This window comes from Priapulus caudatus, unplaced genomic scaffold (assembly GCF_000485595.1).
Source record: "Priapulus caudatus unplaced genomic scaffold, Priapulus_caudatus-5.0.1 Scaffold73, whole genome shotgun sequence".
Classification (NCBI taxonomy): Eukaryota; Metazoa; Priapulida; class Priapulimorpha; order Priapulimorphida; family Priapulidae; genus Priapulus; species Priapulus caudatus.
Window position 1 is genome coordinate 494,704 of NW_014577134.1, and position 18,366 is coordinate 513,069.

At 45.2% G+C, this 18,366-nt stretch overlaps 1 protein-coding gene across 1 annotated transcript in view; it reads left to right on the forward strand.

The window, feature by feature from the left end:
* Positions 1-1,056: 1,056 nt before the first annotated feature.
* Positions 1,057-18,366, forward strand: part of LOC106821442 (major facilitator superfamily domain-containing protein 10-like) — a 25,571-nt gene continuing 8,261 nt past the window's right edge. Inside the window, exons 1-9 of the mRNA XM_014826244.1 lie at positions 1,057-1,121; positions 11,159-11,387; positions 11,887-11,983; positions 12,128-12,231; positions 12,618-12,776; positions 16,408-16,596; positions 17,235-17,331; positions 17,457-17,568; positions 17,988-18,043. Of these exons, the coding sequence (XP_014681730.1) occupies positions 11,178-11,387; positions 11,887-11,983; positions 12,128-12,231; positions 12,618-12,776; positions 16,408-16,596; positions 17,235-17,331; positions 17,457-17,568; positions 17,988-18,043 (1,024 nt within the window). The 5' untranslated portion in view covers positions 1,057-1,121; positions 11,159-11,177. The remainder of the gene's footprint in view (positions 1,122-11,158; positions 11,388-11,886; positions 11,984-12,127; positions 12,232-12,617; positions 12,777-16,407; positions 16,597-17,234; positions 17,332-17,456; positions 17,569-17,987; positions 18,044-18,366) is intronic.

Here is an 18,366-nt window from a genome sequence, read left to right on the forward strand (position 1 = left end):
ATTATTTTAGCGAAAGTCATTCTCCTCTGCCGCTAATGTTTCTACCTTTTCCATCAGACATTTCTTAACACGATACTTAAAACTAGAATAAACAGAATTTGTCCTAACTAGCTGTGATAGAGAGAGAGTTCCAAGCTTCAATTGCAGTATAGGTAAAAGAGGTTTTTCCATTAGGCCTACAAGTGTAGAATCTTTTGTCATCCTATGGATGACCACCACAATATTTATATTCCCGGTGTCCATGCAATGGGTGACCGCGTATGCTTGCAGTCTACGTTAGGTGTTGTAGCGGTACACCAGTTAAGCTTTGGTCTACTAGCTATATCAAATGAACTATAAAGACATCCCACTTCTCCAATTTGTCAAATTCTACTAAATACCTTGATCAGAATCTATAATTAATACTCTTTGCCAATTACTTGTATACTTGTTGTTTCTGTATTATTAGATATATGCTTGAGAACATGTTTGTATATTAATTAATTTATAAAATTAAATTTTGCATTGAATTTGAATTTGAATTTGAAATGTCTAACTGTTTAATAACTATAGTATAAGTATCTAAGCTTTTCTTTTTTGTTTTTGATAATAATCATTGTTCAATATAAGTCTTAAAGATGGATTTTTTGTTTGAAGAATTTATTTGTTGAGTGAATTCGAAGTTTGTTTGTTGAATATACTTGTAAAAAATCTTATATAACTGTATGTAATCTGAAACGTTTCCAATGACAGAGTTCAACTATTATTTTTATTTTTTTTTGGCCATTAATAATTTTCTGCAATGTATATAGGAGCTAGCCGCGCTGACTAGAAGACCGCATTAATTGTCATTTCGCCCTCCATCACTTAATTGTATTTATTTTGTATCATGTTATACCTTTCTGCTAAATTTAATTTGTGTAAGTGTAAATAAAGTTTTGAATTGCATTGAATTAAATTGAAAAACTCAAAAACGCAATGCGGTCTGATGCGGTACAGATTACACGTCGAGTAGAGTAAAACTTTTAACCAATTAAAATGCGTAAAGTGTTTCTCGCGTGACGTCATTCCGGGTAAGTTTCCCTCTTGCTTCCTGGAAAATATGGCGATCGTTGTGCGGTTCTGTTCGTGACGTTGTTGAGGTTAGTTTCGTACGGAATTTTATTGCCGTACATGTATTTAATTTTTACGACATTATGTTTGACTACTCAAAACAAAGCCAAAGAGCACACGATAGTTTACGAAAGTATGTGTTTAGTGAATATGCGCATAATTACTCGATTAATTACGCACGAAGGGTCGTTGTCGTAACAGGTACTACAGATATGTACCCGAGGCAGTTTTAGGTTGTTTAGTATTATGTTTATATTTTTATATGAGGTATGTTTAGGGTTAGGGTTAGGGTTAGAGTTAGGGTTAGGGTTAGGGTTAGTGTTAGGGTTAGGGTAAACCGACCAGGCTCTCCGACTAGTTACACGGCCTCTCGCCACGTAGTGTTAAGCGAGATGGGAACTTGTGGCTAGGGTTAGGGTACACTTCTGTAGTACAAGTCTGGTACACTTTGTGTATACATATATGTACCTCGGGTACATATCTGTAGTACCTGTTACGACAACGACCCCTTGAGCATTAATTACCCTTACATCGGTTACATTCATTCACTGTTCCTACAGCTCATACTCATAGGGTCTATGTCCCCCAGGGCCCAAGGATAGAGAACATGGGTCCCAATAAAACCAATGTGCCTAACCCTAACCCTAATCCTAACCCTAACCCTAACCCCTAACTCTAACCATAACTCTAACGCATAACCCTAAAAAAACCACCGCGCGCCCGTACCCTACCCGCCCGCCGCCGCCTACCCCTTACGCCTAGATACAATTAATGCTAACCCAAACAAGCAGGGATAGGGTTTTACAAAAGCCTCCCTATCCTTTGTTGCGGCAGCGAATCGCCCGATGTAATCACTCGGCCGGTTGCTGTGCGTTCAGAGTAGAACCAGCAACTTCCAACACTGGGTTTATTCTCAACACGAACCTTTCTCCGCTATCTGGGAACTTACTATATATCGCAATACTCTGTATATAAACTAATATAACCTGTTACAAGAAATTCGAATGTGACGAGCGGCCGAATATACTGAGCGCCCATTTCTGTTGACCTGGGACGTACGCATTTCCCAATGCGGCATAGCGATCGGCAAACGCAGCGCCCTCCGATTGGTCAGTGAATCCGCTCTTTCAAACGCGAAGTACGGTCACAGGTCAACAGGAAATGCAGCTCGTATATTCGCCGCTCGTCACTTCGAATTTTTGTAACAGGTTATATTACTTAATACAGAGTATTGCGCATACATAGTAAGTTCCCAGATAGCGGAGAAAGGTTCGTGTTGGAGAATAAACCCAGTTTGAAGTTCTAGTCTCTGAAAACGCACCAGCAAACCGGCCGAGTGATTCACTCGGGCATTCCTCCGCACAAAAGGATAGGGAGGCTTTGTAACCCTATCCTCTTGGGTTTGGGTTACATTATTGTATCTAACCTACCCTAACTGCCGGAACGTACCCTGGGTACGGTCCAGTATACCGGAACGTACCCTGGTCACTATTTGATATGGTTAGGGTTAGGATTAGGGTTAGGAAGTAGGCATGGGCGACTCCCTAGACTCGTTAGTGGAGTAGACGAGGTACGGTTCGCATATTAGATAGTACCAGGGTACGTTCCGGTATACCGGACCGTACCCAGAGTACGTTCCGGCAGTACCCCGGGGGACATAGACCCTCTCAGCGTTCCGCCAGGCTACACTACACTACAGCCCATCACCGTTGTCATCATTACGGTATCACCTACTACTACTACTAGTACTAGACTACTACTACTACTAGTACTACTACTACTAGTACTAGACTGCGAGACTGGATTAAATTTACCAAAAAGCTGCAGGTTAATTAGGCTCATAGCGTCTATGTCCCCCATGGTACTGCCGGAACTAGCTCTAGTACTATAGCCCTCGGATCGCTGCCGCAGGGCTATAGTACATTCTGCCCAGTAATGTAATCTATCGACAATGCTCCAAACTGGTCTGACCAAAAATTATCCCCAAAACGCAAAATGATCGGTCCTTTTTAACACGTACTTAAATATTTAACATGGAACTCACTCTTAACTCTCATTCTTTTTGAACACTTCCACAACTTCACACCATGTATTTATGCATTTATTTTATCCCTAAAAGTCTTAGCACTACTGGTGTTTTGTTTTCAAATGCTGTTGCTATGCTTATGTGAAGAAAAATAGACAAAAGACATGGGCAGCTATGATTCAGCCTAGTACATTTCGGGTGACGTCACACGCTGCACACATAACCAGAGCAACCGCATTTGAAAACAAAACACCAGAGTGCTAAGACTTTAGGAATAATGCATAAAATACTATGGTGTAAAGTTGTGGGAGCTGTTCAAAAACAAACACAATAGAGAGATTCCATGTTTAGATAATGTAAAAACGCCGCGAATCATTTATGCGTTTGTTGCGGGATAAAATTTTGGTGCAGACCAGTCTGGAGCATTGATAGATTACATCTATGGCCAGAATGTACTATAGCCCTGCTGCGCAGCGCGATCCGTGGCTATACTACTAGCAGTATGCGGAACGTACCCTGGTACGGTCGGTATACCGCGCGAAAACGTACCGTGGTAAGCGTAGTTTGATATGGTATAGGGTTAGGAGATAGGGTAGGCGACTCCCTAGACTCCAGTTAGTGAGTATGCGAGGTAACGCGTCCGGCAATTTAGATAGTGTACAGCGGTACGTATCGGCACGTACCCTGGGGGGGGACAATAGACCCTCTCAGCCGTTAATTAGCCCGACCAGGCTTGCGGAACCCGATTTGTCTAACAGTTCGCGTATTCCTAATAAATATATGGGGTTTTCTACCACTGGCAAGCAGAACCAGTCGCGCAACCTGACAGCACCGCACACACACGCGGCCATTTGACTTATAAATACTACATGCGCCGCACGGACGCACAACTCACTGTTTCAATTCCAGTTACAACGCACTCGGTGTTCCTGCAGGTGACGCCACTTTCTAACTATCGTGGAATCGCGGAAGACTGCATAACAAGTTACCCGCCATTTTGACACAATCGGCCCGCCACAATGCGCCGCAAATCACGAGAAATTCCTCAAATATACAGCGAAATGACCTTTCGGCATGCTACCTATGAAAGAGGGGCAGGGCTCGGTCTGCGTCTGATTGGCTGTAGCAGTTAATGTGCAGACAGGCTGCGCACTACGCAACTGACGTTGCTGGCAGTTGCGGCAGCCAATCAGCGCAGCCGCGCCTTCCTGCGCTTTCATAGGTAGCATGCGAAGGGATCAGTTGCGCATGTATGGTGTGGATAGAATTTTCTGTGATTTGGATTGCTGCGAGGCTGGCGGACTGGTTCTTCGCTGCCAGTGCTTCTAACGGCCGCCAAATCCAACTTAGGCACCTATAGGTATCACAAGAGTGATCAGCAGATTTCTGTGTATCATGAAATCATGATGCGACAGACTTTCCGTATTATCAAGGAAATGATGCAAAACACCCCTAACGACCTAACGCTTAGGTCATAAAGTATAACCTTTAGTAATCACGAAGGTGTTTAGGGTTTGGTTATGGTTAGGCTTTTGCATCATTCTTTGATATATAGGATAAGTCTGTGCATCAATTGATGATACATCAGAAATACTGTGCATGCGTTGATGATACCACAGAAACTCTGTTGGGCATCAACTTCGTGATACCTAAGGTGCCTAAAGTGGATTGCACGCTTCTAACCATAGCAAGACGTTTCTTGAGAGCTACAGTACAGGCTAATGCATGCAGGGCCCTCGCTACCCGCGCCCCACGCCGCCCGCCGCCCACTCGCACAATTCTCGCCAATGCGACATAATTAGAAATCTGGCGATTGAAAGTCTTATTGGCGAAAAACAATGACGAACGTGAATTTTCCCGTCTAAACATAACCCAGCAAATACGATCTATTTGATCGTCGAAAGCAGGCAACGTTTCTTTTGGCGCTGCGCGGCCACAACTCACCCTGTGTCATTCCCGATTGGCAGCTTTGTTCCTTCGTCATTCCCACGAAAGTTTTGCTGTCGCGTCCTCATACCAGCGCGGTGCCCACCGTTCCCTACATATACAGCAATAACCACACCTGCCTGACGCGATGTCACACGCATCCGCTGCCCTTCGCGACGCCCGGCCGTATGCATCCATCGCCCGCGCACCCGCAACGCCTGCCGCCTGCTGCACACCCCGCGGACGTGGTCAACAGCCCCCGCGTGCTCCCGCCGCGCGCTGTCCTTTTTTTTTCTTTTTTCTTTGGCGTGAAGCGTGAACCGAACCATGCCCGCTCCACCCGCGCATCCGCCCGGCCACGCCGCGGGACAAATGGCGTCGCAGATGCGCGAGTCTCACCCGCGAATCGCAGCCGTCGCACCTTAGTAGGTCTGCTAACGGCGTAAAGACTTTAAACTAACAGGCGTGAAAATTTTATTTCTTCCGGCAGTGGCATCAAATGCAAGTCTAAGACATTCAAATGTTTGAATTTTGCGGGACGACTCCGCAGAACCGCCCTCTACCTGTCTCCCCGCGTCTGCCCTGCAGATCACATTCGTGCCACCTGCACGCCTTCTGAATTAATCATCGTGCGTTTTCCCCAAACTGGGCTACATTACACCGTGTGTCTAATTTTGCCCTCAGAGAAACCACTGGTGTTTAAAAAAGTCCTCGTCTCCTACACACAGGCCACGGCACGCGCTGGCACAAGTTAAATGATTTTTACTACGGCGCTGCGTGCACGTGTGGTTTGTGCGCGCTTCGCGTGCGTGTGCATGCGTGGTAGCTCTGTTGTGTTGACTGTGGTGTGGAGGTACTTCGTAAAAAGTATAAAACCGATAAGTACTAAACTGGGGATACAGTCAGCTTTCTGGTTCAACTAGCATCCCCGGAATGTTTACAGAGGCAGTAGTAGAGTATCATGCATGTGCTGTGAAAACTCCTTCTGTAAATCTAATTAGTATTAACTGTAAATAACCTAATAGTGTGTGTATAGTACTGTCTATACTGTACTGCGTGCGTGCATACGTGCGTGCGCGTGCGTGCGTGCGTATTGTGCGTCAGGTACTGTAAAAAGTAGCTGTTTGTGACCCTACCATCCACAACAGTTGATGTGGAGAGGGGTTTTAGCAGACATAATTTGGTTAAAACAGCTCTGAGAAATAACCTGAAAACAGAAAGTGTTTGTGACATTCTAATCATCAAAATTGAAGGCCCAGAAGAAGAGAATGTTCGACTTTAAAAAGTGCTATGTATATGTCCAGTGATGTGCCAAAAAAGATAGGAGAATTTTACTGCCAGCAGTGAAGAACAAAATTCAGACAATTTGAATGGCTTTGTCAGTCAGAGTCATGGTGGTGAATCATAGTGTTAGTGTCTCAGTCATAGACAGGTGATGAATAATAGTTTGTTTGCATTAAATAAGTGTTGTTTTGTACTTCATGCATATAAAAGTTTGTGTAAAAATAAAGAAAAGAAAAATTATTTATCGCCTTTTTGTGTTAAGAAAATGTTAGGCTACAGATGTGGCTAACAGGAATCCAAATTGGCTAATGAAAATTAATTCTGGCTAATTGTTTGGCTACAGGAAAAAAAATCCTAGCTAGGGCCCTGGAATGTTAATGTGAATGTAATGACTAGGCCTAATGAATGTGTAGCCTGTAGGCTGTAGGCGGTTCAAGGATAGAGATGATGTCCAGGACGGTGGTAGGATAGGATGATGTTTATTGCTGGACACGCTCTCTATCCTTGAGACGACGGTGATGCAGGGTCAGAAATGAACTTCTGCCAGGCAGCAAGTATTTGCTGTCAGAAAAAAATCAGGCAGCAAACGTACTCGCCTACTAGGCAGAAACCCGAGAAAACCATAGCAGTACGTTGCACTCGTTCCCACCCTGACAGTCACACTATCCAGCGACGCTAGGCCTACTGTTCTGTTGCCGCTGTCCATAAGGAACCTGGTTTGGCCTTCACATAGCTGTCATAGTTAGTTAGTTAGTTAGTTAAGGATAATGGGTTGTAATAATAGGCCTAGCCTAATGTGCACCCATATCTGGCGATTTCCTGAATCGGTCGATTCTGACCTTAAATTCGTTAGTCGTGGTAGCTGCGACTGCACTTTGTGGCAGTTTATTCCAGGGTTGCACCACTCTCTGGCTGAAAAAGTTTTGTCGCACCTGGAGTCTGGACCGTTGTTTATATAGTTTCATGTTATTTCCTCTTAATGATGTTTTTGAGGCTGGACAAAAGAAAGTGTTTGGATTCAGTTTATATTTCCCTGTCATGATTTTGTATGATTCTATTAGGTCGCCTCTTAGTCTTCTGGTATGTAAAAATTGTAATCCTAAAAAACTTCAGCCGGCCCTTAATTGTACTTGACGTTTTTAACCCATATATACTAGTTTGATGGCCCTTCGTTGGAATTTTTTTCCATGTGCTCAATGTCTTTACTAAAGTAGGGAGACCAGGCCTGGATGCATTACTCTAGATGTGGACGCATAAATGTTTTGTATAGAATCAAGAAAGCTTTCTTGTCCAGGAACTTGACGGACTTCCTGATTGACTGTAATACGTTGGTAGCTGTACAGGCTGCCTTTATGCACTGCATCATAGGTTTCATGTCATTAGATATCAAAACCCAGGGTTCTGCCCACGGTGGGCGGCGGTGGGCGGGTGTGCCCGGCACTCGCGGTTGCCGCCCGGCACTATATATCTCCGCCCGGCACAAATTTTTGATATAAAAAAAAAAGGAAAAAAAAGAGTGATATATGAGCTTTTTATTGCTCAGAATGCAGGAAATTGAGTTTCAGACTATCAAAAATCAAAAATTTTCAGGGGGGCATGCCCCCGGACCGCCCTAGATTGGCTTCGCGCCTACGGCGCATGCATGCATCTGGATGCGCCCGGCACTAAAAAATCCTGGGCAGAACCCTGAAACCCCAATGTCATTTTCCACCTCTTCCTCCTTCAAAATTCTTCTTTGGTCCCCGTCTTTCATTGTGTAGATTTATATATTTGTTATTTTTACTGCCGATGTGCATCCTTTTGTATTTTTCAACCTCACCTCATTTATCGAGGTCTGTCTGCAGAAGAATATTGTCTGTGATGTTTCTTACTATATTCCAAATTTTTGTATCGTCTACAAAAATTTACAAGGTCTGGTATATCGTTTTAACATAAATTAAAAACAGGATTGGACCCATGACTGATCCTTGAGGTACCCTGCTGTCGACGCTGCTCCACTCAGAAAATTCTTCGTGCACTGATACCCGCATCTTTCTGTCTGTCAGGAAACTTTCCAGCCATGCGATTAGGTTTCCCCTGATTCCGTAGCCTTTTAGCTTACTTATGAGACGGCGGTGTGGAACCGTACGGTGTCGAAGGCCTTTTGGTAATCCAAAAATACTGTGTCTATTGAAGCACCACAGTCCAATGCTGATGTCCAGTCTTCGAACGTTTCTAGAAGATTTGTCAGGCAGCTTTTTCCTGCCGTGAACCCGTGCTGGTGAGGAGTGAAAAGGTCATTAATGTTTAAGTGCTCCACAATGGGACCTTTTACCAGAGATTCCATCACTTTACATGTTACACTTATTAGTGCCACCGGTCTATAATTTCCCGCATTAGTCCTGCTTCCCTTCTTGAAGATTGGGGTGATTTCTGAGCATTTCCAGGCTGTTGGTGCCTTGCCTTCTTGTAGCGACGATTGAAAAATGATGCTCAGTGGTTTAGCGAGACCCTCTGCGCACTCGTAACTAACATAGTTATTTCCCTTACTCGTACATTCTCAATATAGTCACATAAACTACGGACAGTAAAGGCCGCCGCACACCAGCCGATTTTTCACGCGATTTGATCGGCCCGATAGAAATCAGCCGATATCGGGTAGGTGTGCGCGTTCATTTGTAGACGATTTTATTTTTATCGGGTGATCGTTCCAAATCAAACATGTTTGATTTTGAACCGATGAGCCGATGAGCGCGATGGCCGATTTTAAGGCCGCCGACACACCTCATCGCTTCATTCGGTTCATCGTTTTGTAAAATCGCGCTGCGTGTGCGGCGCCTTAACGATGGAACAGTCAACGCTGGCGCATTTGAGAAAAGACAACCCTGAACGACTGGCCAAAAGAATTCAAATTGCTTTGTAACGTTGGTGCTTTCACTTTTGGTTTATTAGAATTCCTTGTAGGCAGCAAAGCTCCAGCTTGCTACTCTTACTGTTGAATTCTGCGCGCGACGATGTATACCAGGGCATGAAATTCAGGTTTTTTGCCAATCGCCACGATGGCTGGTACGAGTAGGTTTTTACCTAGCGCTCACCATAATTTTACTCAGCCGCGTCACTAATTTTCAAAAATAAAGATTAAGACTGGTTTTACTGACTCTGCTTGGTCGAAAAATGTATGTAGTGTGCGGCAATCGCATAGTAGCTGTTGAACAGACTATGATGCAGATTGTGAATGATGTGATCAGGAGTGACTAATAGAGATTATTTATCTCTATTAGTCACTCTGATGTGACCATGTCTGAAGTGTTTTTGTCAATGTTATGTTTCATGCTTGCATTCTCGATTTCAAATTTGTAAAATGTTGATAAAATATGGCGTTTTATCCTTCAGGGGAAACAGAAATGTAGGCTATTTTCTCATTAATGCTATAAATAAAATGTACTTGCTAACGGCTTGTAATCAGGTGTTCGAGGGCCGTTGTTTTGCCAATGTTAGCTGCCCTCCAAATAATTTGGCCGAGCGATACACCGGTCGGCTTGATGCTTTAATTTCGGCCCCTGTGTGTAACTATAGGTGCTGTGGCAGTGGCACATCATGTATGGAACATATTGTACATGTATTGAAATAAATAATTATTGCATGTGGACATTTAGTTCTACAGCCGCCTCGGGGTTTGAAATTAAGGGTAGAAAGCAGCAGTCTTGCTGCCTGCAAGGGTCGGTGTACTACCTGCTTTCAGCGTTAGCATCAAATACCTGCTGTTTTTTCTTAATTGACCCTATGTTATTGTCCGTACTTCATATTACGTAAGCGTGCCAGTTGGGTTAAGGCTATGGTGACTAGGATTTATAATTAATTACCTATCTGTGGAACAGTAGGAGGCTTCCAAGTTCCAGCCAAACCAACTTGAGGGCTCCCTCTGGATGTTTTTAAGTTTGAGCCAAAGACCTTGAGGCCTAGACAAATGTTAATTTTTTAGCACCAATGAAAAACTATAGCCAACTTTCACTTTTGTCATATGTGCTAAGCAAGGTATAAACAGGTGATGGGTATGGGAAAAGAGGTGTGCGAAGACATTCTTAATAAAGTAATCAAGTAAAAATTTAAAAAGACTAGATTGTTTTTATTTAAAGGTAAGTTTAAAATATGACTAGGTAACGGAATTCGTTAGTACTTACATGACATTGCAATCTGACGGATTTTAATTATCTCATATCGTAATTTTTGGTGACGGCTGTTAAATCATTTCGCCAACTTACATTGGTAGTAAAAATTTCGGAGCCTTATTTATATATTCACGATTTTTTTGCAAAGGTGGCGAACGCCGGCGGTAGCCCTGCTTATGGACAGAGGCAATAGGACAGTAGTGTTGAGGTGGGAGGGTGTGGGATTGCTATAGTTTTCTCATGTTTCTGCTTTGAGTAAGTTTGCTGCCTGCATTTTCTCTGACAGCAAAGTACTTGCTGCCTGGCATAAAAGTTCATTTCTAACCCTGATAATATATAGTGGTTCACTGTGGTTGTAGTGTATTATATATAGTATTAGTATGTTCGTAGCTTTAACTGTATAACTTTCAATACACCTACAGTAAGTAATTATAAATTTGTTAGTACTAGTCGGTAAGGTTAAGCATGAGCTTGTTAGGTTAGGGTAGAATTAGGGCAGTTATTTTGAAGTTGTTGTTAATTGCAGGTAGGTAAAGAGCCATTGCTAAAGGTAACAGGTGTCGTAAACCATACCTTACCTAAGTTTGCCATTGCTGTAACTGAAAGCTAGTGTCTGTATTTGCTTTGGCCCACCTTTATGCGTGCATGTGTGTGGCCTAATGTAAACGGTATATCAATACAGGTTATAACTTCCAGTCACCATGCAGAGAGTCGGATCAGCCATACTAGAGCAAGGTATGGGTAACGAGAAGGCATCGAAAGTGTCGCAGGATGGAGGTGACAGGCAGCCAGATGGAGACAGAAAAACCGTCTTTCTTGTAGTTATCATGCTAGTCATTGATCTCCTGGCCTTCACCATGATTCTTCCTCTTCTACCAACGTTGCTTGACTACTATGGAGAACATGACGAGGTACAGTTCATTGAGTGCAGTATTTACCTATGTAGGGTGCATCAGGGGTGTGTGGAGAAGGAGAGATATAAGGTACGTTATTGTCCCTAGAGACAGAGAGAAAGAGTAGGACAAAGAACATGGAGGGATGGAGGGACGGGCAGAAAGTATGTGGCTGTGTGTGTGCCTGCACTCGTTTGTGCACGTGGGAGAGTAGGAGAGAGATGGATGACTTGGTATATAATATAAAAAGATGGTAATGTATTTCATGGTGCAAATGACAGGGGAGGTAGTAGCAGAGGGAAATCTACGATAAGAATTGCAAAAAAACGGAGCAAATGATTACGTAATATTTTTATTCCTGTACATGATGATTGGAATTCATGTTTGGAGTTGCTTAGAAATCACCATTTACATTCTTAAAATTCATAATATGATATTGACAAGGTTTATTATCTTTCTGAGCTAGGCTGTTGCGATTCTGAGTCTAAATTTGAACTTTGTGTTTTGTGATTAATAGAGTGGACTTTATGATTGGCTAGTAGACAAAGTGGCAGACTTCAGGGATCTTCTCGGTGCTCCAGACACGAGGAAGTTTAACTCGGTGCTGTTTGGAGGTTTGCATCATTCTTGCATCATCATTGCATCTATTTTTTGTGATCTAGCCAGTGTTACAAATAAAATTTCGGCGGTGGGGTCGCATGCCACGTGAGGAAGAGACCCACGCTTGCTTCTCATTTGCGCTGCTCTTGTGTTTACAGGATTGGTAGGGTCGCTGTTCTCACTACTGCAGTTTCTCGCCTCGCCTGTGATCGGCGCCCTCTCTGACGTGTATGGACGCAAACCCATGATGTTGCTGAGCATGGTATGCGTGTATAGTGAACATTTCACAATTCACAACGAATTCACAAATTGAACTCCACAGTGTACAAATTACCTTGATTTGCAATCGTAATTTGCGAGTCAATTCATGGCGATGCAATGCGAACCAAACATGCTTGTGTTTATCGTTTTAAAGCCGTTTAATAAAAATACATTTATAAATTTAACTGGCAGTGAGACCCATGTGAATGCTTTTTGCACCAGAAGACATCTTTGCCAATAGTTTTGCTATTTGGAACTTCAACTAACCAATATTTAAAAACTACTTTGTCATCTTACTCACTACTTAAATCATGGATGGAACGGTGACAGTGTCAATGCTGCCTGTGCCCGTGCAAAATTGTAATGACAATTTGCGGTCAATGCTAGGTTGGTGTCGCGATCTCCTATGGTGTCTGGGCGCTGTCAAGTAATTTCCTCATCTTCGTGCTGGCTCGCGTCATTGGCGGCATCAGCAAGGGCAACGTGAGCCTGAGTACGGCAATCGTCACCGACGTCTCGACCCCAAAGACTCGAGGTCGTGGCATGGTGAGTATCACTGGTGAGGTCGTGCATGGTGAGTATTCCTGTGAGCGTGCATGTGGAGGTATCACTGGTGATGTCGTGGCAATGGCGAGTGTCACTGTGCAGGTTCGTGGCATGGTGGAGCGTTCACTGTTTTTTTTGGGAAAGGTCTATTCCGGTGGATGCATCGGCGCGAGTGTAAGTGTGAGGTCCGTCGGCATGGTGAGTATCACTGTGGTGCGTGGCATGAGGGCTATCACCTGTGAGGGTCGTGCGCATGGTGAAGTTACACTAGTTGGGTCGTGGCATGGGGCAGATATCACTTGTGAGTTGGGTGTGGGACATGGTAGAGTATCACTGTGAGGTCGTGGCATGGTGAGTATCTACTGTGAGGGGGCAGTGAGTATCATCGTGAGCGTCGTGGCCATGCGTGGTAATAACTCTTGAGGTCGCTGGCATGGTGAGTATCATGTGAGGTCGTGGCATGGGGTGAGTGATCACTTTGATGGTCGTGCATGCGTGAGTGTCACTGTGAGGTCGTGCATGGTGAGCTACACTGTGAAGGTAGCTGGCATGGCGAGTGTCCTGTGAGGGTCGTGGCATGGTGAGCTGGTTCACTTGTGGGGTCGTGGCATGGCGAAGGATCACTAGTGAGGGCGTGGCATGCCGCGAGTGCACTGTGAACGGTCGTCGGCAGCGCGAGTATGTTAGAGTGTGAGGTCGATTGGCATGGTGAGTTGTCATGCTTGGGGCTCGTGCATGGGTGAGTATCAACTGTGAGGTCGTGGCATGGAGTTACACTGTGATGGTCGTGGCGATGGTGAGTATCACTGTGAAGGTGTGCATGGGAGTGTCACAGTGTGAGGTCGTGGCATGGTGAGTGGTCACTGTGCGAGTGTGCATGTCGACGTATCACTGTGAGGTCGTTGACACTGGTGAGTATCACTGTGAGGTCGTGGCATGGCGGAGTGTCAAGTGTGAGGTCGTGCAGCATGGTGAGTATCACTGTGAGGTCGTGCATGGCTGAGTGTAAGTGTTGAGGTCGCTGGCATTGTGAGTATCACTGTGAGGTCGTGGCATGGTGGTATAACTCTGGAACTGGTCTGGCATGCGTGAGTATCACTGTGAGGTCGTGCATGCGTGAGTGTCAACTGTGAGTCGTGGCCATGGTGAGTGTCACTGTGAGGGTCGTGGCATGGTGAGTATGGTCCTGTGAGGCCGTGGCATGGCGAGTGTAGGTGAGGTCGTGGCATGGTGAGTGTCACTGTGGTCGGTGGCATGGTGAGTATCACGGTGAGGTCGTGGCATGAGCGAGTTCACTGTGAGGTCGTGCATGGTGGAGTTTATCACTTGTGAGGTCGTGGCATGGTGGAGTATTCACTGTGAAGGTCGTGGCCATGCGCGAGGTCACTGTGAGGTCGCTGGCGATGGTGCAGTATCACGGTGGGTCGTGGCCAATGGCGAGCTATCACTGTGAGGTCGTGGCATGCCGTGAGTATCACTGGTGAGGTCGTGGGCCATTTGGCGGTTCACTGTTTGAGGTCGTGGCATGTGAGTATCACTGTGGCGGTCGTGGCCATGGCGAGTATCACTGTGAGCGTCGTGCATGGTGAGTATCACTGTGAGGTCGTTGGCATTTAGCGTTGAGTATCACTGTGAGGGTCGTGGCAGGCCCGAGTATCACTGTGGAGGGCGCTGGCATGTCGGCGAGTGTAAGTGTGCAGGTTGGCTGCATTGGTGAGTATCACTGATGAGGTCGTGGACAGTGCTGTGAGTATCGCTGTGAGGTCGCTGCATGATGAAGTATCACTGCTGAGGTCGTGCATGGTGAGTGTAAGTGTGAGCGTCGTGGATGGCTGAGTATCACTGTGAGTCGTGGCACTGTGTGAGTGTAAGTGTGAGGTCGTGGCATGGTGAGTATCACTGTGAGGTCGTGGCATGGTGAGTATCACTGTGAGGTCGTGGCATGGTGAGTATCACTGTGAGGTCGTGGCATGGTGAGTGTAAGTGTGAGGTCGTGGCATGGTGAGTATCACTGTGAGGTCGTGGCATGGTGAGTGTAAGTGTGAGGTTGTGATGCACAGTGAGTGTAAGTGTGAGGTTGTGCTGCATGGTGAGTGTAAGTGTGAGGTCGCGGCATGGTGAGTGCAAGTGTGAGGTCGTACTGCATGGTGAGTGTAAGTGTGAGGTTATGCTGCATGGTGAGTGTATGTGTTAGGTTGTGATGCACAGTGAGTGTAAGTGTGTGGCCAAGCTGCATGGTGAGTGTAAGTGTGAGATCGTGCTGCTTGATGAGTTCTACTGTAGGTATGGGTGACATAGTAAGTGGTGGTAAAGATGCAACTCATGATGAGTGAATCTACAGATGGATGCCATGGTACACAATAGTAAGCATGCAATGATGCAAGGCATGATATGTACAATGGCAAGCATGCAAGGCATGATATGTATGATGGTAAAAATGCCCGGCATGGTGAACGATATTAAGGACGCATGTGATGAGTGTGACTGTAAGGGATATGAGGAGTGGTGAGTGTTACTGTAAGGGGTGCAAGGCATGGTGAGTGTGACTGTAAGGGATATGAGGAGTGGTGAGTGTTACTGTAAGGGGTGCAAGGCATGGTGAGTGTGACTGTAAGTGATATGAGGAGTGGTGAGTGTTACTGTAAGGGGAACGACCGTACGAGGCATAGAGTTGTTCGTAAATACCACTCGCGCATTCGCAGAGTTATCGGCGCGTTGCATGCTGGTCTAGCTGGTGATCACGAAAGTTTGCAAACTGCACTAGCGATGTAGGTCTGCGCAGTATGTTCGAGAAACAGACAGTAGAACAGGTGCGTGCGTGTGCACGTACACGTGAGTGCGTGCGTGCGTGCGTGTGCACGTACACGTGTGTGTGTGTGTGCGTGTGCGTGTGCGTGTGCGTGTGCGTGTGCGTGTGCGTGTGCGTGTGCGTGTGCGTGTGCACGTACACGTGCGTGCGTGTCCCAGTACACGTGCGTTCATGTGTGTGCATGTACACGTGCAGGCGTGTGCACGTACACGTGCGTGCATGCGTGTGCATGTACACGTGCAGGCGTGTGCACGTGTGCGTGCGTGCGTGCGTGCGTGCGTGCGTGCGTGTGCACGTACATGTGCGGGCGGGTGCACGTACATGTGCGGGCGGGTGCACGTAAACGTGCGTGCGTGCGTGTGTGCGTACACGTGCGTGCGTGCGTGCGTGCGTGTGCACGTACAGGTGCGTGCGTGAGTGCACGTACAGATGCGTGCGTGAGTGCATGTGCATGTACACGTGTGGGCATGTGCACGTACACGTGCGTGCGTGCGTACGTGCGTGCGTGTGCACGTACACGTGCGTGCTTGTGCACGTAAACACCGCCACCTTTCAATACAGAGGCGTGTTCAGGAGAGCGGATTTGCGAATAACTCTATGGTTAGTGTGACTGTAAGGGGTACGAGGCGTGGTGCGTGTGACTGTAAGAAATGCGAAGCATGGTCAGTGTGATGTGATGCTACTGCTGTTATCGAAAGAGATTGGCATCTTGAGTATCTGATTAATTAGTTAGACTTCTGAAATAGTATTAGTCATTACTCGTCAGTCTAGCTATGTTGTCATGTCGGTGCTTGCTCACATGTCTCTCTTCTCCAACGGCAGGCAATGATAGGCGTCGCGTTCTCAGTGGGTTTCACCGTGGGTCCAATGATCGGAGCAGCATTCACACGCATGTCTACGGGTGCAGAGGGTTTCTACATTGCTCCCGCACTTTTCGCGCTGACTCTCGCTGTCATTGACATTCTGGTCATCTTCGTGGCTTTCAAGGAGACACTGCCTGCAGAGAGGAGGGTGAGTACGCACACAGCTGCACTACCAGAACACGTTCAAAACATGTCGATGTGCGCTTAAAGTGATTACGTCACCGTAAATAGTAAAAAATATGTTAATATTTCCACTTTTTTACAAAATATAAGTAATTCTGTTCACTTTTTATGGTTAAATTGCTGCATTATACTTCTTATTTTACTATATTGTTCGATGTGAACATACACTCGTGACTCATACATAGCCCATAGCAAGCAAATAATGTTAGGAACACTAATATCAAATCGTCCAGGTTTTTGGGATTTTTAACTAGTTGAGAAACAATCTTATCAGGTAAGAATTTGACGATACGTTTAGTCCCGTTAGTTCTTACTTTTAATGTAAAAAAATGGCAACAAAAATTTGACAAATTTTACCATAGAAAATTCGTGACGTAGTCAATTTAAGCTTTTTCCCTTGTATTGTAGACTTCACGTGTCGTAGTGATACCTGAATCCATGCACTGCCTGCTTGCTTTCGTTGACCACGTTGTCATAAGGTTGTGAATGCAATAGTTTCTGGTCATACCAGTGACAGCAAACCTGATAACTACTTGGAAAAGCGAGTTTTTATCAGTGGCTGGATTGTAAAATTTGATTGTATCCTGTCGTTTTCTTCTGCAGTCAAAGTCTCTGGGCAGTGGAGTGAGTGGTGCCCTGGACTACATCAATCCAGTATCACTCTTTCGCTTCAGTGCTGTCCAACAGGTCAGCGTGAAAGGTAAACAGAGTAACTCGTCACTCACCTTTAGCCTAATTAGAGTCGTGTATGTGTTTTTTTGTTAGTTTAGTTTTCCGGGTTTGAATAAAATAACAAACCTAGAAAGCACATTATTGCATTTGCAGATAAGGTGATGATGGCAAGACTAGGGCTCATCTACTTTCTATATCTGTTTTTGTATTCTGGACTGGAGTTTACACTTACCTTCCTCACACACATGCGTTATCATTACACCAGGTAATGTCATGGAGAGATGAGGGAAGGGGTGACTCACTAATATTAGAAAAGCAAGAGATGCTGGTGGAAATTCATGTCAATGCTGTGCATTAAAAAGAGCAAATGTTGATTAAAAACGTTCGTTTTCATGGCTATCCTATAGGAATGACTACACACCACAAATTCTCATCTGTCATGTTTAATCTGTACAATTAGGTGAACTCATTGAACCACTAGGTGACTGTTGTACTATGACATATGTATGAGGTGAGGTACAATAGATTCTATTCCCATAGCTTCTGTCCCGGCTTTTCCGCGAGTGCAAATATTTACTCGCTGTCCAAACGTGTATGCCAAATTGGTACTGCTTCGAGGCACCAGCCACCTAGCAATCCTCTATGTACTTATTTTAATGTTTATTGTGTGCTCTGCTATTTCAGCATGCAGCAAGGCAAGATGTTCTGCTTCATAGGTATCATCATGGCACTCGTCCAAGGTGTGTGATAGAATAATTACCACTGCAACTCATTGATCTTCCTTGGCAACTCTTTAAATTGACTACGTCTCGAATTTTCGATGGTAAAATTCGTAAAAATTTAACTAACTAACTAACAGGACTAAACGTATCGTCAAATTCTTACCTGATATGATTGTTTCTCAACTAGACGGACTTGCGGCCCCGCTTTTTGCGCGCGGCTCGCGGCGAAGCCGCGCCCCAACGCGAATACGCCACCCCCTTTTTGTCCACTTAGAGAGATATCTGAGACAGGGGTCTGAAAACGCACTACGCGAAAACTGGGCGCAATCCAACCGACATTT